This window comes from Aspergillus brasiliensis (genome assembly GCF_001889945.1).
Source record: "Aspergillus brasiliensis CBS 101740 unplaced genomic scaffold ASPBRscaffold_7, whole genome shotgun sequence".
In the NCBI taxonomy this organism is placed as follows: domain Eukaryota; kingdom Fungi; phylum Ascomycota; class Eurotiomycetes; order Eurotiales; family Aspergillaceae; genus Aspergillus; species Aspergillus brasiliensis.
In genome coordinates this window covers 879,010-906,220 of record NW_027137448.1, presented here as the reverse complement: position 1 = coordinate 906,220, position 27,211 = coordinate 879,010, and the positions used below count along the sequence as shown (strand labels likewise).

The window sequence follows — 27,211 nt, the reverse complement described above, 5'->3', positions numbered from 1 at the left end:
CAAGGATGAAGAGGGTACCGGTGTTATCATTAATCCGTGGTTCATACACAGGGACACAATATGCACACTGCAACATATTTCCGAGTGATCTCTTTGCCCGACCCTGGGTCGTTTCGGAGAAGGAATCCACCCCATCATCAGACCATGCCAATGATGCCATATGCCAGCTATGCCACCACCCTCCCATTCTCGGCAGTAGACCATGGTTGGTATGCTCGCCTAAGATGAACTCGCCAACAAAGATGGTATTGATGTCCCTCGTGCTCATGGGCGAAATGGACACGCCGACCACCCGAGTTGAATAATGAATGGAAGCGGTTGAGTTAGTCGTAGCTGCTAAACAGCCTAAACTATCAATCCAGCTGCCAAGCGGTCCTCGTGCCTGCTGGACGGGCTGGGACTGGCGTAAAGTCGGCCGTCCATTGCCGGCATGAAGCTACCGCACTTTTTGCGGGGACCTTCCAACCACACCACTTGCCTGCGCTACTGCGTGTTCCACTGCGGACTAAACCAAGTCGGAATTCCACGTCTCTTTTGACTTTTGGCTTTTCATTTGTTTATTCCTGATTTGGGTATCGCTGGATACATCAAGTGTGATAGTGATGAACAGCTAACATCCCGCATTTTATTTTTCTTTGTGTTTACCGTTCATGAGCCAACAAGGATCCAGGATATTACCCTGAGACTAGGTACAGGGCTGCTAGCTGAGCTTAAACCGTGTCAATCCACGAGTGACTTCCGGGTGTGATTTGATTATTTCCATCTCGTGCTGATTCCCATCACAGCTGCATGCTCGTCTCGGCACGCCAGAACACCGTCGAACCCAAGCGGGCAGACGGGACATCATCCATGTGGCGTGCTCTTTTGAGTTCTGTTCCTGGTGTGGTGCAGAGAAGATCATGGACTAAAGTGGCCGATCGCAGCAACCGCTGAATACGACAAAGAAATTACCTAGGCCCGACACCTTATAAGCCACGAACTCTCTTTGCACGTGCGTATTGAACAGCATCATACTTGGGTGTATCTACTACGTATCTAGTCGATGCTGTGACGGCGACGTGCTCCATCGTGGAGGAACTCGGGAGGGATCCAATGGATGCTAGCGGGGAGGAAGGAAAGTGTGTGATTTGCACCACTATCAGCCATGGCGAAAATCATGACTATGAGAGTATCTCTTACTCAACCCCATCCCAGCGCTGCTCCATCTTGGATCGTGTTGTCGGAGCTTTTGGAGGCATGCGCGCTGGAGGGCCAAGGGTATTGGTTATTCGTCCCGAGCCTAGCCCAGTCCGGTATATAGATAGTATCCCGACCCGTGGTTCCAGCTCGCATTGGGGACCTGGAGGCTGGAGAGCTCATTGCGTGTGGGCTCCAGTCGGGATCTTGGGCGAGGGACCTCGTAGCCGCTCCCAGGATAATGATTGTCCGTGGCTCCATGGGAAATGGCGTCACCGGGGAAATTAAGATACAGAAATCACGCAAACAGAGAAGAAGCTCACCGTTCGCCCGAGAGAGTCTATTCCTAACAAACTCTCTTTACGAAGGTTGAGAACGGCGAAAATAGTGCGAACCCTCCCGATGGGACAAGCTAATACGACTATCTACCTGTCTCCAATTCTCCATATTCTTACTACTTACCATATACGCATAGTCGCCACTTCCAAGACGCCAAACCTGGGCTATCGAAAATAAAAATGCGGAGAAGCAAATAGTTGGGCTATTAAACTTGGCCTTGGGATTGCGGTTCCTTCGGAGCCACGGCAAGCATAACTACCCGACTACAGTACTATATGTATACACTGTATACTACTCGCGATACGGATGATTCCACGGCAGCACTTATCGAGTCAGAGTGGACCAGAGCGCATAATTCAAAACAACAGCATCCGATGCACGAGCAAAACAGAGATAATGGCAACATCGGACCCGATACGTCTGATGGAGCACGTCTCCCACTCAAATGGTCCGGCACCGTCCGCTGGGATGCGATTGGAGGTACCAATCCTTGAAAGGGTAGGTATCTGGGCGTGCGATTTCCCTGTGCGCGAAAACTTTCGCCGCCGACATCGCTAAGCAATTGGAATTGATAACAGAGTCATGCAGATATGGATACCAAAAGTTCGAATTTCTGGGTCGCAGGCAAACCTGCGCGGAATAGCGCGAGGCCAAGGTGCCTTCGGTTGAACTTTATCGCAGGAGGAATTGCTTCCATGGCGCGCTACTCCACATTCTAGTCAGCTTCTGCCAGTCGGAAAGCGCTGTCTCACACTGAGACTTTCGGCGGAGACCCAATAGCCCCCTCTGCCTCATGGGTCGCCAGTGTGACTATGCACGGGACAATGAGCATCCATACAGAGAGAGTGATGCGACTTGTGCGGTCCATCAGATGGCTGCTGGCTGCGTCCTGCGTCGACCAGTGTCCCAACATGATCGACGCCCGCCCCAGCCTAGGGCCCAGAAAAGAGAAGGTCTTGGATTATCCTCTGCACATTGCACCCTGCAAGTGGGGGAAAGCGGGCGCGGCAAAGACCAACTATCAGCATCAATCAATCACGACAACAATCGTTACGTGAGGGAATTCGTCTGAGATAAGGTAGGCTTGTGGTTCCTTGGGTCGCAGTGGGATCTCGGTCAGACCAAGCGGATCGCGGTAAGCACTGAGCATCCCGAAAAGAACAATGCTCTCAGCTGGTTCAGCACGGTCCGTGAGGAAGCGGGTTGACCAAGGAAGCTGAACCAGATTTTTTCTTTTGGCAATTGGCCCTTCAGATTTGCCCGGTGGTATCAGCCCCCAAGGTCCTGACGTGAGAGCGGTGCCCGGGCGCGGCGCGGGTGCAGGCTGCAGAACGTGCGAGTGGGATGGAACCATGGGTCTTTTTTTACTGAACAATCCTCACAGGCTTACATGTTGGGGCTAAAAAAGGTGGCTCAAACAGTTAATGCATCAGGCGATCCATCGGCAGTGATGCTGATTAGCGACGACGACGGACACGGACATCTGCAGCAACAGAACACAGGCATCGTGCAAGAGAAGAAAAAATCTGACATGCACACTACCACGAGACAACTCCTACGACCTTCCGGCTTACGACGACAATTTGCCCCCATGTTCAGACCAAACCAATGCAAGAAGCGCATCTACCGTCACCGTATTTAGTTGGTATGTACGGAGTATGCCGGTATTCCTTGATGCGATTGGTTTTACCGAGCAGGCATCATGCTAGGCGATGAGAATAGTAGTTATACCCCGACCCTAGTAGATACTACTTAGATAGGCCCTGGGGCCAGGGCAGGGCGCAAGGCGCAATCGGAAGAAGAATCCTTGTCATCCGAAAGCAATCAGCCGGCGAAAAAAACATAGTTGGCATGTGCACGACGGAGAGAAAAAAGTACCACAAGTACGACTCCGTCCGATCACGACTACCACTAAGAAACAGCCACGCCGACCACAACATACAGGGTAAGCAAGCAACAAGCAATAGCAATGCGGACTATTATTATAGCAAGGATAATAGCAATAGCAATAGCAATAAGCAAACAGCCTTATAACCTCCGACGAATATCACCGATAGGATGATAGTAAATACGCCATAATCATATAACCACCACCATAACAACAAGGATAATATATGATATAAACATAGTGAAATAAATAAAGCAGGCCTCAGTGGATGAAAAGTTAAGATCAATCCCCCAGATCAACGGGAGTCAGTCTCTTCCTATCATATGTTAAAACATCCAATTGAGCTCATCATCAGCCTGATATATTTGTTGAAGAAAAAAAAGAAGGGAAGCAAAAAACTTCCACACACCGAATTTTCATCCCCCGATATCCGCTTATGTCATCACAGGCCCCCATCCACTGAATGAAATGAATGATTCTCGCTTACCACCGGAACAACCAATAATCCAGCTTCCCCACACAACTCTCCTATAAATACTTCACCATCCCAGCACCCCTTTGAAGGATTTTTTTTTCTTTTCTTTCTTCGTGCGGCGACGCAACTATTTCACCCGTGTTGCCTGGACATCTTATCTTTCCGTGATGTTTGTCAAAATCTCAGGTGTCAGTTGCGTCACAGACGAATGAAATTGCACGCCGGTTCTTACTTTATTGGTCTTTCTGTTTCTTTTCTACGAGGATTAGACCATTTGGTTTGGGATCGGACATTCCTTTTATCAAAACTATCTATCATGGATTGTATCTTGGGTGATATATGTCTATGGTGATGTTTTTCAGTCTTAGTATAGATTTGTTGGCTGTTTTGTTACTGCTGCTTTCTGTGCTGGTTATGTGTGGTGCAGATTGTGGGGGTGGGATGATGGTCAATCGTAATAGTTATCGTAGTACATTACTGAATATGAATATGCATATCAAATTCATGGTTATGAATGTCTTGTTGATTGTTCCAAGTAGAGTATACTGTTTCGCTCTTCTGTTCTAGTGCGTCGCTATCATACTTCGTGTATATCTACTCATACTTGTGTGGTATCAACTTCGGTGGTATCTGCTTCCTCTACTCCCCCGGCTCATCACCAATCTTCTCCAACTTACCCATCTCTCTCTTCTCACCCGCCTCTCCAAAAATGCGAACCCGATCAACCCGCAACTTCTCACTATCCCCATCGCCATCCACAAAGAAAATCACCAACGACGTCACACTCTGGAACTTGACGAACCGCAAATCCACCTTCGCCGTACCCGTCTTGGGATCCCAATCCTCCGGCTGAATCGTCACCGTCTGCACCGCGGGGATATCATCCGCCTCGTCGAATCCCAACACATGCGACCGATTCGTATACAACGACACCGTCCGAGGACGCATAGGCCGCTCGTCCTCATCCTCAACCTCCTCCTCAGCAGACGGTGGCAGCGACGTAATCTGCAACGAATGCACCTTCAGCGTAGACTGGAACGGGATAAACAGCATCAGCTGCTCGTCCGTATCACTCTCCACCCAATCCGGTGTTGCCCCGGCCTTGCCCTTGGCGTTGTTCAGGGACGATGGCTTCGAGCTATCGAAGAGCGTCTTGGCCGTGCCGAACTCGCTCGCCCGGTTCAGCAGCTCCAGTCCCTTCGGGTCGTATTGATCGGAGATATCGCTGTAGTTCTTGGGTGCGGGAGCTCCGATCCAGCCTACGCCGCTGCTGGAACCGGCGTCGTCGCCCTCGGGTGCTTTCTGGGCTTCAGCGGCGAGCTTGCGGACTAGGTCGTTGAGTTCTTTGGGGTTGGCGCCGCGGACGGTCGAGGTTGGGCGGCCGCGCTCAAAGAGGACGAAGGTCGGCATACTTCATTATCAGTAGTCAGTAGCTGCTTGTATGACGCTTTGTAGGATGGTAACTCGGTGGGACATGGCACGTACGCTGTAATCCCATACTGCCTTGCGATATCTTGGTTGTTGTCAACGTTGATCTTCGTAAAGGTGATCTTGTTCGGGCGCGAGAGCTGCGAGGCGAGCTGCTCGTATGCCGGGGCGATGGCTTTGCATGGTCCGCACCAATCTGCGTAGACTATGTTTGTTTCGATGGGTCAGTTTGTGATTCTTGAAAGGTTTGTTTGAATGCAGACGATGGAGTGATGTTGTGAGGTGAGAAGTGAATGGTGGTGGTGGGGAGGGGAAGGTGGGGGAAATCAGATTGGAGCTCACAGTCAGCCACAACAAAGGTGGAGGAGCTCAGAAGAGAGCTAAATTGCTCGCGTGAAGTAATTTGCACGAGTTCCGACATCGTGGAGGTAGATGTCGCGTGGTAAATGACGCGAAGGGAGATGGGGGAAGGTTGGCGGTGGTTTGGTGAGCTGCGGTGGTGGTTACTGTTAACTAGTGACTGGAGATATATGCGGATATGTCATCAACGCCCCCGCCGACTGCTGCTGCAGACCTGCCCACTACAACAGTATGAGAACTAGTCGGTGCTGTGAGGACTTGACTTAAACAGATTCATAAGATGTCTTTGATTCAATGAAATGCATGTCTATTCATATATCCATATTCAGTCCATTCCCCTGTAGTCTAGTTTATAAATCTCATGTATCATATCTCAACGCTGGCGGCTCAGGCTCTAATGCAGGCAGACCTGGCGGCGACAGCAACCAAGTCCAGATAAACCAGGTTTGCCACAGCATATAAGCACCCAGAATACTGCATAGATGTCGCGAGCAGTATCTCAACCACCCCTGGAGGGTGGTACTCGGGTCAAAGTGCCCCTTGACCACGAGCGTCCGCTGCGGCAGGCTCATGCTCCTCTATGAGCCTATCCTTCGACGAGTTCTTTGCACACAGACAGGATGCGCAGTGCGCAATGCCACTCATGGGATGATGCAGCATCCAAGTGCAGGTCACAATGATCGTGATCAAGGCATTCCAAGGGTATAGCCCGAGCGAGTAATCCAGCCATCCATCCATGCCCGATGAAGACGAAACCAGTCACACATCCCATAGCACCACTCAAGTATCCTGCTCATCCCCATCATCATCCTCCACAGCGAACAAAACCTTCATCCACAAACTACACCCCCGACACCCAACAACAATCTCCCCATGATCCGCCTCCCTCTCCAGATCCTGCTCCGTAACCAAAAACCCTCTCTCATCGCCACACCGACACCCTCTATACCAGAGCGCGCCATCAGCATCACTCTCATCGCACGCAAGATCCTCCAGATCAACGACCTCCAACCCCGTATGGAACACCGTCCCTGTCTTTTCCCGCTCCGCGACCCGCGCGCGATCGAGTCGCAGCGACCGATCGTACTCAGCGCGTAGGTATGGATCAGATAGTGTTTTGTATGCGGTTGTGATCTCGTCTATTGTGTAGCGATGGCCCGTGTGCGATGGGGAATTTGTATCTGATGTAGGAAGGCTGCTGCTGGTGGTGGTCTGAACATCCTTTGCGATTGCGCCGGGCGCTTTGTCCGGGTGGTGTTTTAGGAGAGCCTTATGATAGGCTGCCTTGAGTTGTTGTTTGGAGAGCGCGGTTGGTGTCTCTGTGAAGGGGAGGTTTAGGACTTCGTAGTAGTCTTGTGTGAGGGGGTTGTTGGATCTGGTCATGGTGGGATGGATATTGCAGTGCGGACGCCAATGGCTTCTGCGCGGGTGACTAGGTGGGTTGGCTTCTTCACTGTCTCTCTAGTGTAGGTTAATACGGACTTTGGTTATTGCTCCATTCAGTCTGGTTTGTATCTTGAGAGACGAGGGCTCTTGGTGGGCTTCAGTCTAGGTGATTTGATGCGGCGGTTGCAGTTCGGAGATTGAAAGAAGACTTTCTCGTCGGCTCCGCACCGCCGCCACTTCTTGTGCGCTTCCGGAGAGATGCCGACGCGGCGAGACAACAACGATACATTGTGCTACGTGATTGAATGTCGGGTCGATTTCGTTACGTCGCAAGTATAATAAAGTAGCCGTGCCTTGCTTGATCAAGCGATGGGTTATCAGCCGGACTTTAGCTACTAGTAGTAGTGGTAGGTGTGATATATATCCTTTAGTATATCGCCCTACGTTCGCTAGCTAAATGCCACCACTACTAGACTACTAAATACCACGGCAAGTACGAACACAGAACATTTGGTGAATCTTCAAATCGGATGGTTTATTGATCTAATCTAGATATTTCCACCCCTGTATGGTTTATTGCCCCGCGGCAAGACATGCCTGTCTAAGACGCATGCTATGGTCGTCGAACATCGATCGAGAACATGTCGGATATCAAAAATGTGAACAAGAGAAAAACAATGCTCCGCAGCTAAAATCCTGAAACAAACCGAACCCAGAATATTCACAAAGACCCTGAGAAAATTTACTCAGAGGTCTTGAAGACGTAGCGGTCCTCAGCCTTGCTGGTGAAGGGGACACCAAGTTCAAGGAGCTTGACGAACACATTGGAGAAGTCCTTGAAGAAGAGGTCGCTGTCCTTGGCATACTGCTCGACGTACTTGCGGAACGCCTTGTCCTTGGTCAGGGCAAGGTCAGCAGGCATCATCATGAGGGTACCGGTGGACTTGTCAGTGAACTGCTTAGGGCCGTTCCACTTGCGCTGCTGCCACTTCTCCTCCACCAACAGACGGAAGAACTCGTTGGTGAAGACAGTAGGGCTGAAGTCCCAGGGACCGTCAAAGCCGGAGCGGTCAGTGTGGGCACGACCAAGGGAGTGGGCTCCAACCAGAGCAACGATCTCCTGGTCGTTGAATCCCATGCGGTAGAAGATGTCACGGATGTGCGACTGCTCCTTGGTGGCGTCGGGAAGACGTCCATCAGGGGTGCAAGCAGCAACGTCCTTGTCCTGACGGCCAGGTCTCCAGGGGATGGCAGGGCCACCCAGCTCCTGGATGGCACAGGCACCAGCCAGGGTCCAGAGGTCGGAGTAGGTGATCCAGGGGAACTGGGCCTTGATGGGCTCCAAGAAGTCTCTGGCGTGCTTGAGACCAGCGTTGGCGCCGTGGTCGGACTCGGGGGCGAATCTCATGGTAGCACCGTTGCTGCCACCAGTGCCAGTCTCCTTGTCGTAGGTACCGCTTGCGTGCCAGGCCAGACGAACAAGAACCTATCAAACAACCACCAGTGTCAGCTTCTCGTCCACTCAATAAGTTAAAGTCATCAGATGGAGAATGTCACTTACGGGTCCATAGCTGCCATCGTCATAGTCGGTCTCGTTGGCGAGACGGTGAGCAATGGCATCGTACACCTTCTGGTAGTCCTCCTTGCTGGGGACAAAGTCCTTGGAGCTGACGGAAGCATCACCACCCTTCAGGAAGAAGTAGGCGCCAACACCACCAGCAGCGGCAATACCAGCCCACAGGAGGCTGTTAGAGGACTTGGCCTCGCCAGCCTCGGAGGCATAACCGCGGCGAGAAGCGGCACGGAAACCCTGAGAGGGGAGGGCAAAGCGAGCACTGCGAGCAGCAGGTCTGAAGGAAGAGGTAGCGGGGGTCGAGCGGAGGAAGGCCCGGGAAGCCGTTCTAGCAGCCGATGCCATTGTGAAAGAATGTAGAGGAAAGGAGACGAATGCTCAGGGGGTGGATTGGATGCGAAAGGTGGATGGTACACAAAGGGTGGATGAAGAAACCCAGGGACAGATGGATTACCTCGGGTGTAAGACGGGAGAGAAAGGAAGGACAGAGAGAGAGAGAGAGAGAGAGAGAGCTAAAGTAGGAGAAGAGGAGAAAGGGGAGAGACGAAGACAGGGATACTAAATACTAATAGGCCACGAATGTCCCCTCCGCAGTTCCAGCGACTTCCTTCACAACGACTGAGTATTATGCCGAGTCCGTTGTCCAGGCACGGTGCACCAATGGCAACACGCAGATTGACGAGCTCTGGGCCGATTCTTTTGACTCAGCAGGTCGCTCTCTCCGCATTTCTGGCGCCGTGAATCTCTTTAGCCCGCGGGCAACTGGCAGTTCCGTTTGGCTTGTGAGGAGACACTGAATTGGGTGAGCCGATCTCCGGCAATCGACCCTCGCTTTTCCCGACCCATGGCTCCGATCCCAGTCTACGAATTGTTGATTTTTACAGAGTGCCAAAGAGCATTGATTGACTGAGCCATTGTTTGTCGATGGTCGATGATTTGCGTCTCATTGAGTTCAGACTTCAAAGTTGTGAGCTCTCAAGAGGGGCAGCAACCATCTCCATGCAACGATGATAGCCGATGCGACTAGTCTATCGCTCATTTCTGGGTCCACGGGCGGGTCCGTTGCCATATTATTAACAGGAACATTCTCTTTGGCAGAGAGTCGCCGTCTCACTGCTCTCAAGCCGCGGTAAATTCCGGGTGCACCCACTGCCTCGCCCTTTTGCTGGTTCCCATTACTAAACCTTTTATCCGTCCAGAATCTTCCCATTACTCAGCTCCAAGAGTCTGGCTCTCATGATAACTGCTATCAGCCCTTCAGAACCATTCTAGAAGTCTGCTGGATAGAGCTTCCTGACAAACAACGCTTAAAAGGTTCTCACAACTGTACTCCATATAGCTCTCCGATACTTATCAGTATCAATCGTCGTCATGCTCTCGTCGCTGATATAATACACGTTGGCGACCGCAACGAAGCAACATGCTTGGCCATCAATTATCATCCCAAAGCTTCAGCCTTTTTTCGGACTGATCTCAGGCCAGCAGTAACGATCATCCCCAGACAGATGTGACGAGTAACCAGACGCAAGGGGCGTTAATTGGCTTGCACTTTCGCAGTTCGCAAAGTGCCCTTTCCAGTAGCACCGGAACATGTCCACTTCCTCGGAATGCTTTCCGTACAAACGAAGAAACATCCATTCCAACTTCCCCGGTCTACGCATCGCACATGATAATGTGCAAAGCTACAGATAAGAAAAAGAATAGAGATAGAACTCAAGATGTCCGTCGTAAAAATAGTCCTGCCGTCCGATCAAAGCGAACACCAGGGTGGAGTAGACGCAGCTCTGCTAAAAACTGTTTGGTTTTGATCTCCCACTGAACGAACTTGAAAAAAAGTATGCCTCTTTGCCATTGAAAAGGCTAGAAGCGCACTGTGTGGTGTCGTTATGTTACTAGGGAAAAAAGACGCAGGAAAGCAATGAAAAGGAATAGACAATGAATAATCCTGCAAACATTTTGCAGTCAATCATCTACGGGGTGAGTGAAAACAACTTCGCTCAAGCCAAAGGACGGAAAGGAATCATTCATAATACTCCAAAAGCCCGATGGCTGAGAGTTGAAAGGCAGATTGAGTGACTGTAAGAGAAAGGGAAAACGGTGGGTGAGAGAAAAACGGAGGAAAATTGGTCTTTTCGCTTAAGCTGTTAGTCACGTGAAGTAAGCGCTAGCCTAAGCGAGTATGGCGTTTCCTATTGCTCGATAAAGATACTACTATCTATCTACGGAGGAGCACCTTTGTTGACTCTTTAGCATTGAAGATCTGTTGATGCTTAAAGTACCAATAGATTCTGGAATGGAGTGACTGAGTGTATGCCATCAATGCCTGGTATTCTACTCAGCGTCTATATACTATGAAATGATCGGTTTACTGTGCTGGGTCGATGCGAGCCTCAGACGACGGTTATTATATGTTTACTCGACTGGTGTGCTACTAAATCACTTGAATACATTAATCTTCTATGTGACTCTCAGGAAAGTCTTCAGGGCTCAATACATATCAACAAACAGCAACTCCCAGTACAAATAGACCCCTCACTGCCTTCTAGATCTGATCTCATCGATGGCCAGTCCAATGAGCTGGCTAATAGGCCCACCGCGTCTCCTTTTTCTCCTCCGCTCTTGTTTACCGGAGTTGTACGACATCCTTCCAGGACTCTGCCGAGATCCAAGCTCGGGATCTCCCTGAGCCGGTGCCTCATACTCTGTCGGACGTTGTCGGACTTCCAAAGTCATTCCGACTCCCAGACAAATCACAACAATCACGATCTCCTCCAGAACAGCCATGACCAGGAAGACGGTGACATTGCCAGTCAACATGTTGAACGTGGGGTTGTGCGTGAATACCGACAATAGGGAGTATATGAGGCGCACGAGTAGCAACGGAACCGACAGCCCGACTGCCAACAGCAAGCGATGTTCACCATCCTCAATGCTTTCATACTTGCTTCCGATGACGAGTAGCAGAAGACAGAGGCAACCCCAGGAGATAACGTATAGGACATCACCAATTTTGGCCTCCGTGCTATTGGTGATACCCTGAAGGCTAGAGCTCTCGCTTGCACCAACAATACATAGGATCATGCCCGCCAGTGTGAGAAGGCCGACTAATCTGAAAAAGGCTGGAAGTAGGCCTCGTCCGGTTTTGCGTTGGATGGAATCGTTCCTGAAGTAGCAGGGTCTGTTAGTAACCAGACGATTTCGAACGGAAGGAAATGGCACGTACATTCGGGACAAAAGACCGATGCAAGTGGAGATCAGAGGGGCCAGTCCGATAGACGTGCAAACTCCCCATGCAATATAAAGGTTGATCGTCTCAGGGTGGGCTATCGTGGCCAAGTAACAGCACGAGCCAACAATGCGGGCCAAGGAGAAGATTATCAAGAGAACCCAGCCGGCATTTCTCTGAAAGCCATGGCGAAAGCCCATGAACAATGATATGAACAGGGACGGTAAGTATACAATTAATTCCAAAATGGAAAGACCATGTCGGTAGTCGACGGCCATGACTGCGGCAAAGAGAGGACAACGCGTCAGTATCTCCTATGGAGTAGTAGAGGCTAAAAGAGTTGACTTCAGACCAGTCTGCTTCATTGCAACATCGGTAGGGGAAAAGCAAGTTATATAACAATTCCCAGGCAACCATCATTCCCCTTGAAGGCCGCTATAGTCCTAGCAGAATCACACATTTTCTTCACGGTACCATCATTTGCACCCACAAGGCTGTGTTTCCCAGGCATGTACCTCAAAAGCTCAAACAAGCAGCTAGCGGGAGCTTGAGGCTATGCTTATCCATATAGATCTGCCCAACCAAAGGCCAGAATGGAGGCCAGATGGAGCAGACTCAATAGATATTTCAACGGCGATATCGTGGATGGAAGACTAGAGCCAATCAGAATACAGGATTGCTCGCCCTGCTTTCCCGATACGGCTAGACTATTCTCCACCAGACTGGGGCTTCGCTGAAATCGTGGCGTTTGAGAATCCCTCAATACGAACTTGATCTGCCTATCTGGCGCCCTGTAGCTCGGCCTGGAACGGACCTAACTAGTACATATTGGGACTGCAATATGTCAACCTTGCTATACCCTTCTCTTACACTATTTAGGCATCGAGTGCGAGACGACCATTCCAGTCTACATGCGGCCCCTCTCCACTCGTGATGGGCAAGCCAAGCGGAGGGTGTGGTACATGCCGTGCGAGAAGAGTCAAGGTAAGTAGTCTGGCCTTGTTTATCATCCGCTATTCTATCGTCGCATCGGAAACACCGGGGCCTTGTACTGATTCCGGCTCTTAGTGCGATGAAACTAGACCTGTCTGCGGTCGTTGTAGGAAGGCCAGGCGCACCTGCTCCGGTTATCGAGACCCGCACTCGCTATGGTTTAGAGACGAGAGCGACGCAGTAGCCCGAAGAGTCAAGGCATCTGCCACTATCGGCACAGAGCCTTCATCCGCAGAGCCTCCGGCTCTGACGCTAGCCAGACCAAAGACTTCCCCTGAAATTTATTCTGGACACCATGCTCCGCGGTTTCCCCTAGCGATAGTTAACTTTGCGTTGGACCATACCTTCCAAGCCACGTGCTTTGTCCTTAACACTTACACGTGGTTCAATGCTTCTAGAGTGGTGGAAAGCTCATTCAAACATGGGGGCGAGCCAGCTGAGTCCGTCGGCCAGAAGGCCATGATGGCTAGCATTGCTTCTGTGGGATTAGTGAATCTTGCTAGCATCCAAAAGTCCTCGTCAATGCGGCTGTCTGCGCGGCGCGAGTATACCAGGGCCCTACAGTTGACGAATGCAGCGTTATGCGACCCGGATTTGGTCACAGCAGACTCGACGCTGACCGCGATTGTTTGCTTATCATTATTCGAGGTAAGCTTGTCTGTGAGGGCTAAAGATCATAATCCACTGATATCGAAAGATTGTTGCGTGCCAAAGGAAAGAAAGCGTGGACTCCTGGCTCGAACACTCACAGGGGGTGGCAGCTGTGCTTGAACTTCGCGGCCGCGACCAGCTTCGTCGTGAGGGCGGGCTCTGGATGTTTCAAGCCCTCCGAAATGAGGTGGTGGGTGGTATATAAGTTTGTTATTCCAGGATCTGGCTAACGCTCTTCTAGCTTCTTGGTTGTTTATACAAGAATACGAGGTTCCCTTCTGTCCTGATCGACATGTCTGATCAAGTAGCTGCCGACCTGCCGTCGTATTCTATTCCAATTGACGGAGACCGGCTAGTGGAGATCATGGCTAAATTCACCGGGCTTCAGGCTGATGTCAGAGAAGGAATTCTCTTGAATAGCAGTGAGATCGTAAAGATCGCTATGGCCATAGATCTGGAGTTAGAGCATTTCGCTGGTCATGTCTCAGCCAATTTTACCTATAAGGTAGAGACACGACCGGGCGGTATGTCATCCTGCAAGCATGACGATACTAATTTCTGCCATTACCGAGGGACTTATCACATTTACCAATCCATCTGGTCCTGCAATATCTGGAACAACTATCGCTACACTCGGATTCTCGTTAACGATATGATCCTTACCCATCTGCGATCCATGGCATTGAATGACCATCAAGGTCTGGACTATAGCCTGTTCAAGGACCATTGTGTTCGGATTCGTGACCTGATAAGGCAGCTAGCAACGGACATCTGCTGCTCTATCCCATTCAAGTTCGGAGTTGCTGGTCATGCGAAAAAGGACGTCTTAGATTCTCTGCATACCAATGCGGGCACTGGGTTCACTTTGCTACTGCCACTGGCCATCGTCGCACTTGTTGACGGGTCTTCCAGTCCGATGCATGACTGGGCCATGAAATGCTTCAACGTCATTGGTCAGGGAATGGGCATTGGCACCGCTCTAACCCTCGTCAGACTCTTGGGTAATGAACGGGGTGAGCTACATTGGATAGATGAGATGGAGTCTGACCAGACCGTTTGGCCACGGACCATATTGCAGTGAAATTTTTTTCCCCTTATTACAATGGACACCCGGCATGAATAGCCAACATTGCATGTAGTGTATAAGATGAACAGACTGGAACAGATACATATACTGAAAATGCAGGTGGCTGGGGTACTTGCACAGTGACACCTGAGGCCTCCACAACCCATGCATGTAAATCACGTGCCACACTATCGCGATGACCCATATAAAAATCCTTTCTTTCCGCGCCCGAACTTCCTCATTTTCTTTTTTTCTTATTACACTTTTCATACCTCACGAACGCATAATCAACCTCCAATTCCTTCTTAATTGACCATAGGATGGCAGGTCATATTGGCGTACTAGAGTAACGTTTATCCTGGGCATAAATGGCTCCTCTACCGCACTGAGTTCCCCCCGGAATTTGTATGTGCGATGGTGGTCGGAGTCACCTGCTGCTCAAACATTCCCATCGACAAAACAATCAGGTATGGAGTGTGATATAATCGTAGCCGTAGAATGAATTGGCAATTGCAGGATTCGCGACACTGCCCCAGTTGCCTTGCTGTCAGTTCGCATTATTCGCCTCTAAAGGGTCCTGGCTGCTTCGGGCCGTGGGATTTCATGACGCGTCCCCGGATCCATGCAAAAGTCTCTCTTTGGAAAGAAAAGTACAGTGGATTGCGGCCTTTGCTGCTTCATAATGTGATTCGGACGGAAGAGGGGTGTCTCATTGGCGTGATTGCTGCCAAATCGTTCTGAATAGACTTTCCACCAGGAACAGGACTGGTCTGAGAATAAGCCGGAGTTAACAAGTCTGGCCGGTTGGGGTCGAAAGTCAAGAGTTTGCTTGCAGCCATTGGGGGCTGCCCCTGATGCTGGCCCGACGCTTGATTTTCTCCTATCCTCCCAAGTAGATAGTCTACATATACTATTGCTCTGAATTTTGAATTTCTGGGCGTCTGCGCCATCACTCCGATAAATACTCCCTCGTAGATATTTATCCATCTATCTACCAGTTATTTGGACACCGGACAACGTGGGCCGAATTGGACCGGCAGCGGACAACTATTAATATCGTGGGACTCTAACTGAATCAATCCATCGTCGCTGCTGCTCCCCACCTCCAATCAACTCCCTCTCCTCATCCCTGGCCGCTCCTTTTGCTTGCTTCTCCCTTCCCCTCTTCTATTCCTCTTGTTGTGTGTCCACTGCTCGGCCTCATTGACGGACGCCTTTTCGGTGTAAATATGCTTCGCCTCTCAGCTTGAAGGTTTTCCCGAATCCCCGTTCCGGAAGCTCGGCTCGTGCTGTTGCTGCTGAGACTTTTTACCCCAAATCGCCCCCCTTACATCTCACGACTTCTCCTCCTCCCTCCGTCTTGGTTTTGGTGAGACCGGAGTTTCACCTTTGTCGTCGCGCGAGATACCCCGCCATTCGATAAGAGCGTTGCGACCATGGTGGCTGGAATCAGCAAACGGCAGCAGTTCCGCAATGAGCGGGCGCTGCAGGACCTCATTCGGTCGGTCCCTGGAAATGATCGCTGTGCCGATTGTCAGGCTTTGAATCCAGGTGAGTAGTGTCGCCTGCATGTCTTATTTGGATCTGTGATGCTAACGGATGGCTTGTGCTGCTATAGGATGGGCTAGTTGGAACGTACGTCTCTCATCAACCCGATTCATACATACATGCACACACTTTTGTTTCGCGAGGAAGGACCGGATATACTGATTGGAGTGCATATATAGATCGGAATCTTTATCTGCATGCGATGTGCGTCTTTGCATCGCAAGCTGGGCACGCATATCTCCAAGGTCAAGTCCTTGAGTATGGACACATGGACGGACGACCAGGTCGATGTGAGTTGAGAGATCCGGGATACCTTTCGGGGCCAAAGAATGAGGGCGCTGACTGGTGGAATTGCCTAGAATATGAAATCGCACGGAAACAACATCATGAACAAGATTTACAACCCCAAGAACGTCAAGCCGCCTGTTCCGACCGACGTTGACGAGTCCGACGCATGTATGGAACGCTTCATCCGCCAGAAATACCAACACCGGTCCCTCGATGAGGCGAAACCAAAGCCTCCCAGTCGTCGTGATTCCGGCTATGATAGGCCCTCGGCAGAGGACCGGTCTCCGGAAGGCTCTCCTCCTCCCCTGCCTCCCAAGCCTGCCAGGCCCTTTGGCTTCGGTCTCCGATCCGCCTCTTCTGCGACCAACCTCAACCGGATGTCCAACAGAGGCTCAGCAGTTTCACCACAGTCAGATAGCTTCGGTGCGTCGGGAATCTCAGTGAGGAAAGGCTCGGGAGATGCGTCGTTTGATACGAAGTTGGCGACCTTACGAGACATGGGCTTCGCGAACGAGCGCCGCAACGCAATCGCCCTCCGCGAGCTCGATGGGAATCTAGACAAGACTATCGAGACGTTAGTGAGGCTCGGAGAAGGCAATGGATCTGTCTCGCTTGCAAAGTCACCGGCTGCGCAACCCACTCCTGATGCTGGCAAATCTTCCAATCCATTCGATCAATTGGATGCTAGGCCTACTACTCGTCAGGCAAGTGGGAGCTACAACCCGTTCGATGCACCTGTACAGTCTCAGCCGCAGGCTCAACAAGCCCCTGTGCAATCGCTCGAGCAGTCCTTCCAGAACCTGCAAGTCGCTCAGCCCTTGTTTCCACACTCCACCGGTGGCTATCCAATGCGGCAGGTCTCGCTCCCTCAACCTCTCTACCAGCAGACCGCGACACCCCCGGTTCCCACGAACTTTGCCCAGAACGCATATGTCTCTTCTCCGCAGCCACTTGATGGTGGCAACAATCCTTTCTTCCAGACCGGAGCTCAGCCGCAGGCCAGCATGACCCCTCCCGCGTCCAATCTCGCCCAGACAAACCCCTTCTTCAGTCAAGTTGCACCGCAGCCGACCGGGATGCAGCAACCACCCCAGAGCCAGGCTCCGTCAAATTCCCCATTCGGTCCTCTTCGACACGCAAATACCATGCCTCTCATGCCTTCCACATCGCCTTTCAGCCAGCCTTCTCCATTTCAATCGCAGCCTCAATCCCAGCCCCAGCCTCAGCATCAACCCCAGGCGCAACAGCAACCCCAATACCAAACGCAGCAGCATCTGCAACAACCGCAAGGGTCTCTGAACCCCTATCAAGCTATGACCGCGCCAGCTACTCCCCAGAGTGCAGGATACTTGGCGCAACCGCAATTCGGATATCAAGCATCCGCGCAGCATCTAGCGCCGCATCCCACCGGCCGCGTCGACAAGAACAGCATCCTCTCCCTATATCAATTCTCCCCGCAACCTCCCGTTACTCCAGAACAGCCACAATACCGACCCTCCACGGCCACGAACCTGACCACTCAGCCCGGCCAGTCTTCACCTTTCAATACCATGCCGCAGCAACCATCACAGCCTTTTAACAGTATGCCACAACAACAACAACAGCAGCAGCAGCAGCAACCGCAGCAACAACTCCAACAACAAAGCAACCCTCTCACAGACCCCCTATCAGCAAGCGGCACCCGCAATCCCTTCTTCACAACAGCTCCCCAACCAGGAGCTCCCGCTTCCGTCCCAGCTTCCACCGCACAGGCAACACCCTACTTAACCACCACCGCCCCACCCCCACAGCAACAACAAACAGTAAGTGTCTATGGAGGAATGTCCAACAAGCCCACTGGCTTCCCACGAGGCCACATGAGCCAGCAAAGCGTCGATATCAACGGCTTCCAAAGCGGACGGCACAGTCCCGATGCTTTTGCCAGTCTGAGTGCACGATATGGATAACTTCATTCCTCCCCCATCTTTCCTTCTCACTTCTGGAAAATCTATTGGGTTACCTATATACTATCCATCTATTGCACATCATTTCCTTGACTTTATATATACACATGTGACCCTTCTTTCTTATTACTTTTGTATACTCGTCGACTTGGTCTCCATTCTTACGTGGCATGGGAAGGAACTTGGAATTTGGAACTTGATAGTGAGGCGAGTGTAAAGTAGATTAGCTGACTGCATTTTTGGCGTCGTTGCGTTTTTTTATTTTTCTGTTTTGTGGGTTTACGCGGTATATATTTATATATATTTGCTCTGTAGTGGCCGGCTCGTGCTGCTAATGAGCTTAGTATATCATCAATCTTTTCTTTCCAATTTTGGTTTCCTGCTGGCCTTGCAGTGGCGGAAAGGTATACAGGGGTTTTCTTTCTCTTTTTCTTTTCTTTTCTTTTCTTTTCTTCTTTTTCTTTCTCTTCTTCCTTTTTTTCAATTGTTTATTGTTCACTTCGACGGGAAAATTGTTGCATAGACGTATGAAATCTTTCAGTCCTAGTTTCTGGATATAAATTTGGATAGCAAGTCAGATTTCAATTATATAGCTTAGTAGCAACGGAGTATGGTATTTGATATTTTTGAAAACGCAACGTGAGTCTGATGGAATCCTTCCGTATCATTGAATCAAAGTATGCAGAGAGGTATCTGAAGTATCAATCCAAAAAGTTCGCAATATGAATGTACAGCTTAGTATAGTAACACAGATAATATATATATCTTCACGAATATATATGTGCAGACATTAAGCTACTAAGCCCAATTCGCCCGGTCGTTCATCCGCCGGTTCAATTCTTCCCATGTGGGAAATGCCCAAGACGAAGATTTTGATTTGGATGATTTTGAGAATGGCCAGGCCGGCAATTCAAACCCGAAGATGGTTGTACGTTTGCGGCGTTGCCATGGCCATGACCATGACGACGATCGCGATTGCGACTGACTTGAGAATATAGATTTCCAAAAACGCGATAAACGTTGCTTGTGCGTGGGCTTGCTAAAGGTTTGTATGATGCGATCGAAGCGGAGATCGCGGCTCTCGCGTTGGCGTTGTATGTACAAGCTGTCCCGGGCGGCTTGTTCGGCCGGATCAACACACCAGACCACTATGTCGCCCCGACGGCGCCAATCATCGTGCCAGGCGGTATTCCAGGTACGGTGGCATTCCTTATACGCGGAGAATCGGAGGAGACTCCGGAGTGTGGGTTCTAGTTGGGCGAAGAAGACGAGGTAATCGGGCCATTCGTGCGGGGTTGTGGACTGGTACTGTGTGGGCAACGGAGAAGATCTCCAATTATACTTATCATAGGATGGTCTTCGAGGGAATCTGCGCAGGCCGCCAACCATGTTCGTGCGCAGAAACTTTTCAGTATCGGCGTAGAACTGATCCGCCTCATCCAAGTACGTTGCTTTCTCGGATGCGCTGAGGTCGACAGGAGGCTCGCAGGAGAGTGCCCAGGCGCTGATGGTAGGGTAGACCAGATGCGAGCGCCACGGAGTGCTATGGCAAGGCATGAGGAACCCGGCTGTAATCCCAGGCTGAGACGTATCGGTCATGTTACTGGAGCCATGAATCTGTCGTTGGTCTCGGAGGTAAGACAACACGGCCGCTGGACCGGACGCATGGATGACCGTCGTGTAGAGCGCAATGACGGCGTTCGCCAGTAGCAAAAAAACCAAGGTGAGACGCCGGGGGGTGTGTCTCTGACTTCCCGCGGTGACCGCGGGACGGAAGAAATTCACCAGAGCAGGAGCAGCGAGGATGTGCAGCGAGGGCAACAATGGATAAATGAATCGCACCTCCTTGTGCGAAATCATCGACAGTCCGAGGATCATGACGAGGCACACAGAAGCGAGTTGCACCTGAATCGACGTCTGCGACTCGCTGAGCCCACCCGATCGCGGTCGGGTCAAAGAATGGTGCAAACCCATAGCGGCGAAGGGTAGGGCTGTAGTTAGGAGGAGCGGAAGGCCCTGGGACAGGTAGTAGTGCCAGTCATTCTTTCCATAGAAGACCGCCAGCGATTGCGCAAGGTTGAAGTACAGGAATCGCAGGGGAGGAAAGGTCCAGAATCCATAGAAGAAGCGATCCGCTGTTATCGACACGGTCAGAACAGCTGAACTGTAGGAGTGTTAGAAATAGTTCCGCACTTGGAACAGCTGATGGGATCGACTGAACTCACCCGCAGAGTAGAGCTTCGCGGACAAGACTCTTCCGCCGCATGGAAGTGCTCCGGTATAACAGCACGCTAGCTAGGACCACCCAGATCAGGATGTTGGTGGGCCGCAGTATACATGCTACAGCTGCTAGCATAAGGCATTGCCGAAACCTGACCCCGGAGATGAAATTAGTGGCGTTTCTACGAAATTGTTTGAAAACAAATGGTCGTACCTGCTCAGGACAGCAGTGTCAGACTGGTCCTCGTCAGTCTGGGAGTTGGGGCCGCGTGAGGGCGACCCTCTCGGTTGGGTCGAGGGATCCAACGACCATACCCATGGCCACAGATAAAGCGCAACAATGGTCAGTGAGGTCTCGAGACTATTTGACAGGGTTCTTGTGGAGCAGAACCACTGCCAGGGACTGACGATGGTCAAGGCCAGCTACATTTGGGGGTTAGCCTTGATACCAAGCATGCTAGCTGGCGATCTGAGACATACTGCAGCCCAGGCCTCATGGGACATGGAATCATATACACGACAAGCCAATCGCCAGGTATATAGGTCCCCAACGGCGGCGATAACGGCTTGAGCAAGCTTGGGGGCGGCAACCAGGCATTCCGCCTGCCATGCAGAGGAAAGGTGGAGCAGGCGAGCGAGCAGATCGGTGGTGGCGTAAACAGCGGTAAAGAAGAGAGGGTGTAGGGAAGATCTCAGTTGGTGGCGCCATTCCTGTACAATGACATCGGATTAGTCTTGAAAAATGCAGGGGGGGAGGGTGCAGAACGAGTTGCTCCAATGGATAAGGGAGAGCTCACCCAAGTGATCCAAGGCGCATGGTCATCTCCAAATGCGGCCCGCCAAGCAGGCTCGAGAGATTGGAAAAACTCATCGGGTTGAAAGAAGGTCCGGACGGTCAAAGCGTTGACTAGACGGAAGGCGAGGAGGAAGAGGAAGATGCGAAAAGAGGATGGCGGGGTGGAGAGGAAGGCGGAGGAGGAAGGGAAGGAGGAGGCGAAGGAGGAAAACAACGAGGATGACCTCAGGTGACCCCAGCGGGAAGAGAAATCATACAGAAACGACGCGTCGGGATCGGAGACATCAGCGTCGGCGATGTAGTCGCTGTCCGATAAGGAGGAGGGGGAGGAAAAGGAGGTCGAAGAGCCTCTCCGCCGGCGACGAACCCCAGACATGATGGTCGGGGGGAATTATTTTACTAGTTCAGGTACACCCCAGATTTCTGGGATGATTAAGTTATGGAGCCTCTGGACCGGGTTGAGGGATGACGATGGTATCGAAGGGGTTGGTGTGTTTCTGGAAGTGGTTGGGTGGATTGTGGGAGGTACCACGGCATGCAGCACTAGTTCAGTGCAGTCACTAGTCACTAGTCACTATTAGCAGTTGACTAGTTAGTACTAAGTAGTGGTGGTCATTGGCAATAGGTGTACAATAGTACACTGTGAACCGCCAAGTGTACGGAGCAGTTTGGTTGCACTTGTTGCATGCCACTCGATGATAAACTCGCCGTCCTGTTGGTTTGATTTGTTTACGGGGAAATCAGAACATACCACTTGGTCCCTTTCTCAGTCAGCCCGCCAGCCAATCTCGTGTCCTTTCGACTGGGTCGGACCGATAACAAGCGTCGAGATCCGCTGCGTGGGTCCCCCAAGGAAAGAGGAACAGAAGCGAAGTGTAATTGTCGCGGTGGTGAGTGGCTGCCACGAAAAGATCCCAAGAAAGGCAGCCCGAAAACGCAGGCCACCAAACCCGCGAGTGGATCGGAGCCGCCCTTCTTAGTCAGAAAGACATCATGATCGCTTCCACCTGCACTTAGGAGTCTTCTCCGCGTGAACCTGCGCTTAACGGTGTAGCTTCGGCCTCGCAAATTTCCTGTTCACCACAATTCGTGTGTTTGCCAGCCAAATCGGTAAAAGCCTTCCTGTCACTGCTGCACTCGTCTCCTCCCTTGCCTCAGCCTTCTTATACCGTGCCTTTCCCCCCTTTCTCTTTGCTTCATCTGTTCTTTCTTTCTTATCTTATACTTCACAGATACCCCCCACAGCCCTTCCTCTTCCTTTTCTGCTTCCTCATCCTGTGCTTATACTTTTCTTCCTCTAACCCATCCTTACTTCTCATAACCCTCTCCTTCTCTGAAACACTACCTTACTCAAACTCCCCCTGATACTTGCTTCACATCATGGCGTCCAACGGTACCAATGGAACTAACGGCCACAATGGCATCAGTTCCTACCATGCCTCCACCACCCAAGAGGCCATTCAGGCCGAGAAGGACTTCGCCGCTCACAACTACCACCCGCTTCCCATTGTCTTTGCTCGTGCCCAGGGCACCACCGTCTGGGACCCCGAGGGTCGTCAATACCTCGATTTCCTGTCCGCCTACTCCGCTGTCAATCAGGGTCACTGCCACCCCAAGCTGGTGGCGGCCCTCGTCGATCAGGCCTCCCGTTTGACTCTCAGCTCCCGTGCCTTCTATAACGATGTCTTCCCCCGGTTTGCTGAGTTCGTGACCAAGTACTTTGGCTTCGACATGGTCCTGCCCATGAACACTGGTGCGGAGGCGGTCGAGACCGGCATCAAGATTGCCCGCAAGTGGGGTTATAAGGTGAAGGGAATTCCTGAGAACCAGGCGGTGGTTTTGAGTGCGGAGAACAACTTCCACGGACGCACAGTAAGTACCTGAAAATCACCTTGTGTAATTGGACTTTGACCCAGACTGATCAATGTTTCCTGCTAGTTCGCTGCCATTTCCTTATCTTCTGACCCCGAGTCGCGCGAGAACTATGGCCCGTACCTGCCCGGTATCGGCTGCACCATTCCCGGAACGGACAAGCCTATCACCTACAACGATAAGGCCGCTCTGCGGGAGGCCTTCGAGAAGGCGGGTCCCAACCTCGCCGCCTTCTTGGTGGAGCCCATTCAAGGCGAGGCAGGCATTGTTGTCCCCGACGAGGATTACCTGCAGGAGGCCAGAGCCCTGTGCGATAAGCACAACGTCCTGCTGATCTGCGATGAGATTCAGACAGGTATTGCCCGCACTGGCAAGTTGCTCTGCCACGAATGGAGCGGCATTAAGCCTGACATGGTGCTGCTGGGCAAGGCCATCTCTGGTGGCATGTACCCCGTGTCCTGCGTGCTGGGCCGTAAGGACGTGATGCTTACCATTGAGCCGGGCACTCACGGTTCGACCTATGGTGGTAACCCGCTGGCCTGCGCGGTCGCTATCAGAGCCCTGGAGGTCGTTCAGGAGGAGAACATGGTCGAGCGCGCTGAAAAGCTCGGTCATGTCTTCCGCGACGGTCTGGAGGCCATCAAGAGCCCCATCATCCAGACGGTGCGCGGAAAGGGTCTGCTCAATGCTATTGTCATTGATGAGTCCAAGACCAACGGTCACTCTGCGTGGGACCTCTGTATGCTGCTTAAGACCAAGGGTTTGTTGGTAAGTCAATACGCGCGCCTTGCATGCCGGATCAGATACTAATCTCCCTTCAGGCTAAGCCAACTCACGAAAACATCATCCGTCTGGCGCCACCCTTGGTGATCACTGATGAGGAGGTCCAGAAGGCCTTGGACATCATCAAGGAAGCCGTCACCGAGCTCCCCACGCTCACCGGCGCGGCCGAGGATGAGGTCATTCCCCCGCCGGAGAAGAAGGTCAAGGTCAGCCTCGAGAACTAGAGGCCAGACACCACGGGGGGTGACGGATGGGATCCTAGTGACATAATGCACTGGGATAAACTTGGTACATCGACGCAACCGCGACAGTGCCTGAACATCGTCAGCAACTGAGTACGGTTTGGTCCGACCAGGGGCGATGACTTGCCGTGTCGACCAGAATCGTACTGGCACGGGAGTTTGGACTCATCGTCATGGTTGATCCATGATTGAAGAAAGCCCAAACGTGAGTGATGCGGTTGCATGCCGTCTCTGCCACCTCGTGTGAGATGCTGCTGAATACGTAGCGCCATGTTTGATATCAACGTTTGGATGGATGAAAGTTGATTGATGATAACGCTTGATGACCCTAAGAATAAAAATTTTAGCTTAGAATGAATTCAGAGCGGATGTTTCAATTGTAAAATAGTTTGTAGACTTGATTGTAGTTCTGATGTAGTATGGTAGACAGTTTGAAAATAGCACGCGATGTGCGATGTTATGAGGCATATGTAGCCGCGCCCCCGCGTTTTTCCCCCTCTTTTTCTTTTCCCTCCAATTCCTTTCCCTCCGATTGCTCCCCATTTAATCCCTCCTATTTATACTAGCGATTCGCATAGGAGAAAGCAAAATATATCCCTCATCAAAATCGAATATGCATGTAATTCCACCATAACACTATACAAAACCACTACCTACTGTCCGTCCTAAAAATCAAAGACCACCTTGTCACTCGGCCACTTTCCCTTCCTGGCTATTTATTCATTGGGACGAGCTGGACAAAGAATAGGATATGAGGCATGGTGCGTTATATAGTATAGATTCATTCATCCCTCTATCTTTCTCGATTATGCCTTTAGTTTGTTAGCTCGTTTTTACTTATTTGCAAAAGTATGATTCTTCTTGATTGCTGGTGGTGCTGGTCTTTCTAAGAATATTATTGTCAGCCTAGTCAGCAAGGGGGAAAGTCGGAGGATTTTGTAAGTAACCAACTATCTCGGAGACTTTTCCTCTCACTATTGATCTATCTACTGAATCAGATATGATATAAAAAGGATTTCATGGAAACATACTAATGTGTTTGATTTCGATTATTTTGTGTTATATACTCAGAAATATCTGAGTCGGAAGACACTCTGATCAATTCTAACCTTTCGAACTGTGTGTGTTACAGCGATCTAGCTGTCTTTCACTACTGATACTATCAAGATACACATGTGGTGCAGGCTAATCGCCATTTAGTAACTAGACTAATACTGACTCACTCCCAAGATCCCTCCTTCAGTGCGGGAAGAATAACACTACGACACTCTCCAAACCCGAATTTACCCCCCGTTAGACGGTTAACGCACCACCCTTCCATGATGACTTCATCTCCGTCTGCAAGGAACTCGAGGCCATCCTTGCTGGCTTCGGAGAGGATGTTTCTCTTCAGTCCTCGCTCCAGGAGGCATGCGATTCCGATTTGTTCGCCTTGGGCATTGAGGCGCTATTTCATTAGTTGTTAGTTAGTATCGTTGATCGGCTGTATATTCTACTTGAAAGACTGGGGATGTCACGTACGTCGCTGGTTATGGTGCCCGTGCCGAAGATATCTCCAGTCGAGAGACCCTCGCCTGCACTGCAGAGGTGGGTAATCTGCTGGTATGGCGTCCAGTAGAGCTCTTTTAGGTTTGTCTCTGTGACGGTGTAGGATTTTCCATTTCCTGTGTAATCCTCAGTATCGGTCTATGGTGGTCAAAGGGGGAAGAATAGAGCGGTGAGGAAGAGGCTTACGGATAACCCTCGCTTTCAGCTCAATATCGAATGTCGCCTCGTTTTCCTTGCCCTTCCATGCCAGGTGTCTCAAGGGTGCTGGATCCTGCACCCTAGCATTACATTGTGACCCCTCCAGTGCCTCGATAGGTACAATCCATGGCGAGATGCTCGTTCCCGAGCCCTTGCTGTGGAATGGGCCCAATGGTGCCATCTCGTATGTCTGAATATCCCTTGCAGACCAGTCATTCAGGATGACCAGTCCGAAGATGTGGTCCTTTGCGTTGTTGATGTTGAGTATCTCGCCTGGGGGAAGTGGACGGGATAGATAAACGCCCATTTCTAGCTCGAAGTCGAAGCGCGCGCTGGGTCTGAAGGCTGGTGGGTCGTTGGGTTTGCTGGAGTCGATCGTCACGCCCCAGGGTCGTCGGATGGGAGTACCGGAGATACGGAGACTGCTTTGTCGTCCGTTGTAGACGGAGGGGATGACGAACCATGAGGCTGAAGGCTTTAAGCCGAAAAGCTCGGAACACTGATAATGTGAGCGTCTGGATGCAGAGTGTGATTATGGGGTAGACGCACGTTTCTGGTGTGTTCGAACGAACAGTAAAAGTCGCTGAAGTTCTTGGTCTCCATTGGGAGATGGTTTTGCACTTTTGAGAGGGGAATGGCATAGCTTCTGCGGATATCATTGTCTGAGAGAAGGTCGACGAGCGCTGCTCTAGTCTGTACGTGGGCTTCCTTAGGAAGCGAGGCGAACTTGTTTAAAGTTGGCTGTAAAGGTTAGGCCTCGTCAATGGAAAGTCGAGGAGGGGCGGGTGTCTTTATCAGATACCATAGAAAAGACTTCGCCTTTAAATCCTGGGATGGACTTGAAATAACCGTCTTTCTCGAGTGCACTCAGGTCTATGACATCGTCTTCCAAGACAGTTGCGCATCTCGGAGTTTGTGTTTCCGCGGTGGAGATCACACCGTACGGAAGGTTGTCGATCGTGAAGGGCGTCTCGGACAGAGTCATTATGCCTATATGGGATTGATATTAGTGATAGATGAAGAACTTGGAAGATTATGAGGCAGGAGAATATTTATCTGATGCTGAATGAGGGGTGCTTGGGTATCACTGCAGCGAGTGCGACGCGAGAGGGGATTGGAGCTCGGACCGGCTGCACGAGCTATGCATTGTTTGAACTATTACTTTTTCCCGATAGCGACGGAGTAACTTCAACGCGGTGAGAAATGCAATCA

At 51.1% G+C, this 27,211-nt stretch overlaps 13 protein-coding genes across 13 annotated transcripts; 5 read left to right on the top strand and 8 right to left on the bottom strand.

The window, feature by feature from the left end:
• Positions 1–759: 759 nt before the first annotated feature.
• Positions 760–1,784, bottom strand: ASPBRDRAFT_675999 (uncharacterized protein). The gene is made up of 2 exons (XM_067628927.1): positions 981–1,784; positions 760–929 (listed from the first exon to the last, which is right to left on the bottom strand). Exon 1 carries the CDS (start codon positions 1,435–1,437, stop codon positions 1,180–1,182), a length of 258 nt encoding a protein of 85 aa, XP_067478370.1. The 5' UTR covers positions 1,438–1,784; the 3' UTR covers positions 760–929; positions 981–1,179.
• ASPBRDRAFT_603563 (uncharacterized protein) lies at positions 1,644–2,388 on the top strand. The gene is made up of 2 exons (XM_067628215.1): positions 1,644–2,013; positions 2,094–2,388. The coding sequence occupies exons 1-2, from the start codon at positions 1,822–1,824 to the stop codon at positions 2,232–2,234; spliced, it is 333 nt and encodes a 110-aa protein (XP_067478369.1). The 5' UTR covers positions 1,644–1,821; the 3' UTR covers positions 2,235–2,388.
• A 1,581-nt stretch (positions 2,389–3,969) lies between these two features.
• On the top strand, positions 3,970–4,469 carry ASPBRDRAFT_44039 (uncharacterized protein). Its single transcript, XM_067625114.1, has one exon. It carries the CDS (start codon positions 4,218–4,220, stop codon positions 4,443–4,445), a length of 228 nt encoding a protein of 75 aa, XP_067478368.1. The 5' UTR covers positions 3,970–4,217; the 3' UTR covers positions 4,446–4,469.
• Positions 4,470–4,517: 48 nt separating this feature from the next.
• On the bottom strand, positions 4,518–5,803 carry ASPBRDRAFT_179185 (thioredoxin-like protein 1; the record flags this gene model as incomplete). The annotated part of the gene is made up of 3 exons (XM_067619897.1): positions 5,649–5,803; positions 5,364–5,511; positions 4,518–5,289 (listed from the first exon to the last, which is right to left on the bottom strand). The coding sequence occupies exons 1-3, from the start codon at positions 5,725–5,727 to the stop codon at positions 4,518–4,520; spliced, it is 999 nt and encodes a 332-aa protein (XP_067478367.1). The 5' UTR covers positions 5,728–5,803.
• Positions 5,804–5,947: 144 nt separating this feature from the next.
• On the bottom strand, positions 5,948–6,342 carry ASPBRDRAFT_603400 (uncharacterized protein). The gene has a single exon (XM_067628210.1). It carries the CDS (start codon positions 6,236–6,238, stop codon positions 6,026–6,028), a length of 213 nt encoding a protein of 70 aa, XP_067478366.1. The 5' UTR covers positions 6,239–6,342; the 3' UTR covers positions 5,948–6,025.
• On the bottom strand, positions 5,951–9,217 carry ASPBRDRAFT_179180 (uncharacterized protein). Its single transcript, XM_067619896.1, has 3 exons — positions 8,614–9,217; positions 7,799–8,538; positions 5,951–7,041 (listed from the first exon to the last, which is right to left on the bottom strand). Exons 1-3 carry the CDS (start codon positions 8,968–8,970, stop codon positions 6,447–6,449), a joined length of 1,692 nt encoding a protein of 563 aa, XP_067478365.1. The 5' UTR covers positions 8,971–9,217; the 3' UTR covers positions 5,951–6,446.
• A 1,799-nt stretch (positions 9,218–11,016) lies between these two features.
• ASPBRDRAFT_75747 (uncharacterized protein) lies at positions 11,017–12,356 on the bottom strand. The gene is made up of 2 exons (XM_067629292.1): positions 11,849–12,356; positions 11,017–11,788 (listed from the first exon to the last, which is right to left on the bottom strand). Exons 1-2 carry the CDS (start codon positions 12,127–12,129, stop codon positions 11,158–11,160), a joined length of 912 nt encoding a protein of 303 aa, XP_067478364.1. The 5' UTR covers positions 12,130–12,356; the 3' UTR covers positions 11,017–11,157.
• A 347-nt stretch (positions 12,357–12,703) lies between these two features.
• On the top strand, positions 12,704–14,719 carry ASPBRDRAFT_44030 (Zn(II)2Cys6 transcription factor). The gene is made up of 4 exons (XM_067625113.1): positions 12,704–12,835; positions 12,920–13,492; positions 13,542–13,685; positions 13,737–14,719. The coding sequence occupies exons 1-4, from the start codon at positions 12,785–12,787 to the stop codon at positions 14,574–14,576; spliced, it is 1,608 nt and encodes a 535-aa protein (XP_067478363.1). The 5' UTR covers positions 12,704–12,784; the 3' UTR covers positions 14,577–14,719.
• A 228-nt stretch (positions 14,720–14,947) lies between these two features.
• Positions 14,948–15,773, bottom strand: ASPBRDRAFT_602989 (uncharacterized protein). Its single transcript, XM_067628202.1, has one exon. The coding sequence runs from the start codon at positions 15,546–15,548 to the stop codon at positions 15,129–15,131; it is 420 nt and encodes a 139-aa protein (XP_067478362.1). The 5' UTR covers positions 15,549–15,773; the 3' UTR covers positions 14,948–15,128.
• Positions 15,774–15,997: 224 nt separating this feature from the next.
• ASPBRDRAFT_127076 (putative GTPase activating protein for Arf) lies at positions 15,998–18,343 on the top strand (the record flags this gene model as incomplete). The annotated part of the gene is made up of 4 exons (XM_067617935.1): positions 15,998–16,112; positions 16,180–16,196; positions 16,289–16,399; positions 16,469–18,343. The coding sequence occupies 4 exons, from the start codon at positions 15,998–16,000 to the stop codon at positions 18,341–18,343; spliced, it is 2,118 nt and encodes a 705-aa protein (XP_067478361.1).
• Positions 18,344–19,138: 795 nt separating this feature from the next.
• gpi10 (putative glycosylphosphatidylinositol-alpha 1,2 mannosyltransferase) lies at positions 19,139–21,732 on the bottom strand (the record flags this gene model as incomplete). The annotated part of the gene is made up of 5 exons (XM_067621012.1): positions 19,139–20,504; positions 20,566–20,712; positions 20,775–20,983; positions 21,041–21,271; positions 21,358–21,732. 5 exons carry the CDS (start codon positions 21,730–21,732, stop codon positions 19,139–19,141), a joined length of 2,328 nt encoding a protein of 775 aa, XP_067478360.1.
• A 1,004-nt stretch (positions 21,733–22,736) lies between these two features.
• On the top strand, positions 22,737–24,235 carry car2 (ornithine-oxo-acid transaminase; the record flags this gene model as incomplete). Its single annotated transcript, XM_067617941.1, has 3 exons — positions 22,737–23,228; positions 23,295–23,996; positions 24,050–24,235. The coding sequence occupies 3 exons, from the start codon at positions 22,737–22,739 to the stop codon at positions 24,233–24,235; spliced, it is 1,380 nt and encodes a 459-aa protein (XP_067478359.1).
• A 1,038-nt stretch (positions 24,236–25,273) lies between these two features.
• Positions 25,274–27,069, bottom strand: ASPBRDRAFT_44025 (uncharacterized protein). Its single transcript, XM_067625112.1, has 5 exons — positions 26,802–27,069; positions 26,549–26,740; positions 25,988–26,498; positions 25,775–25,917; positions 25,274–25,700 (listed from the first exon to the last, which is right to left on the bottom strand). The coding sequence occupies exons 1-5, from the start codon at positions 26,982–26,984 to the stop codon at positions 25,473–25,475; spliced, it is 1,257 nt and encodes a 418-aa protein (XP_067478358.1). The 5' UTR covers positions 26,985–27,069; the 3' UTR covers positions 25,274–25,472.
• Between the last annotated feature and the right edge of the window lie 142 nt (positions 27,070–27,211).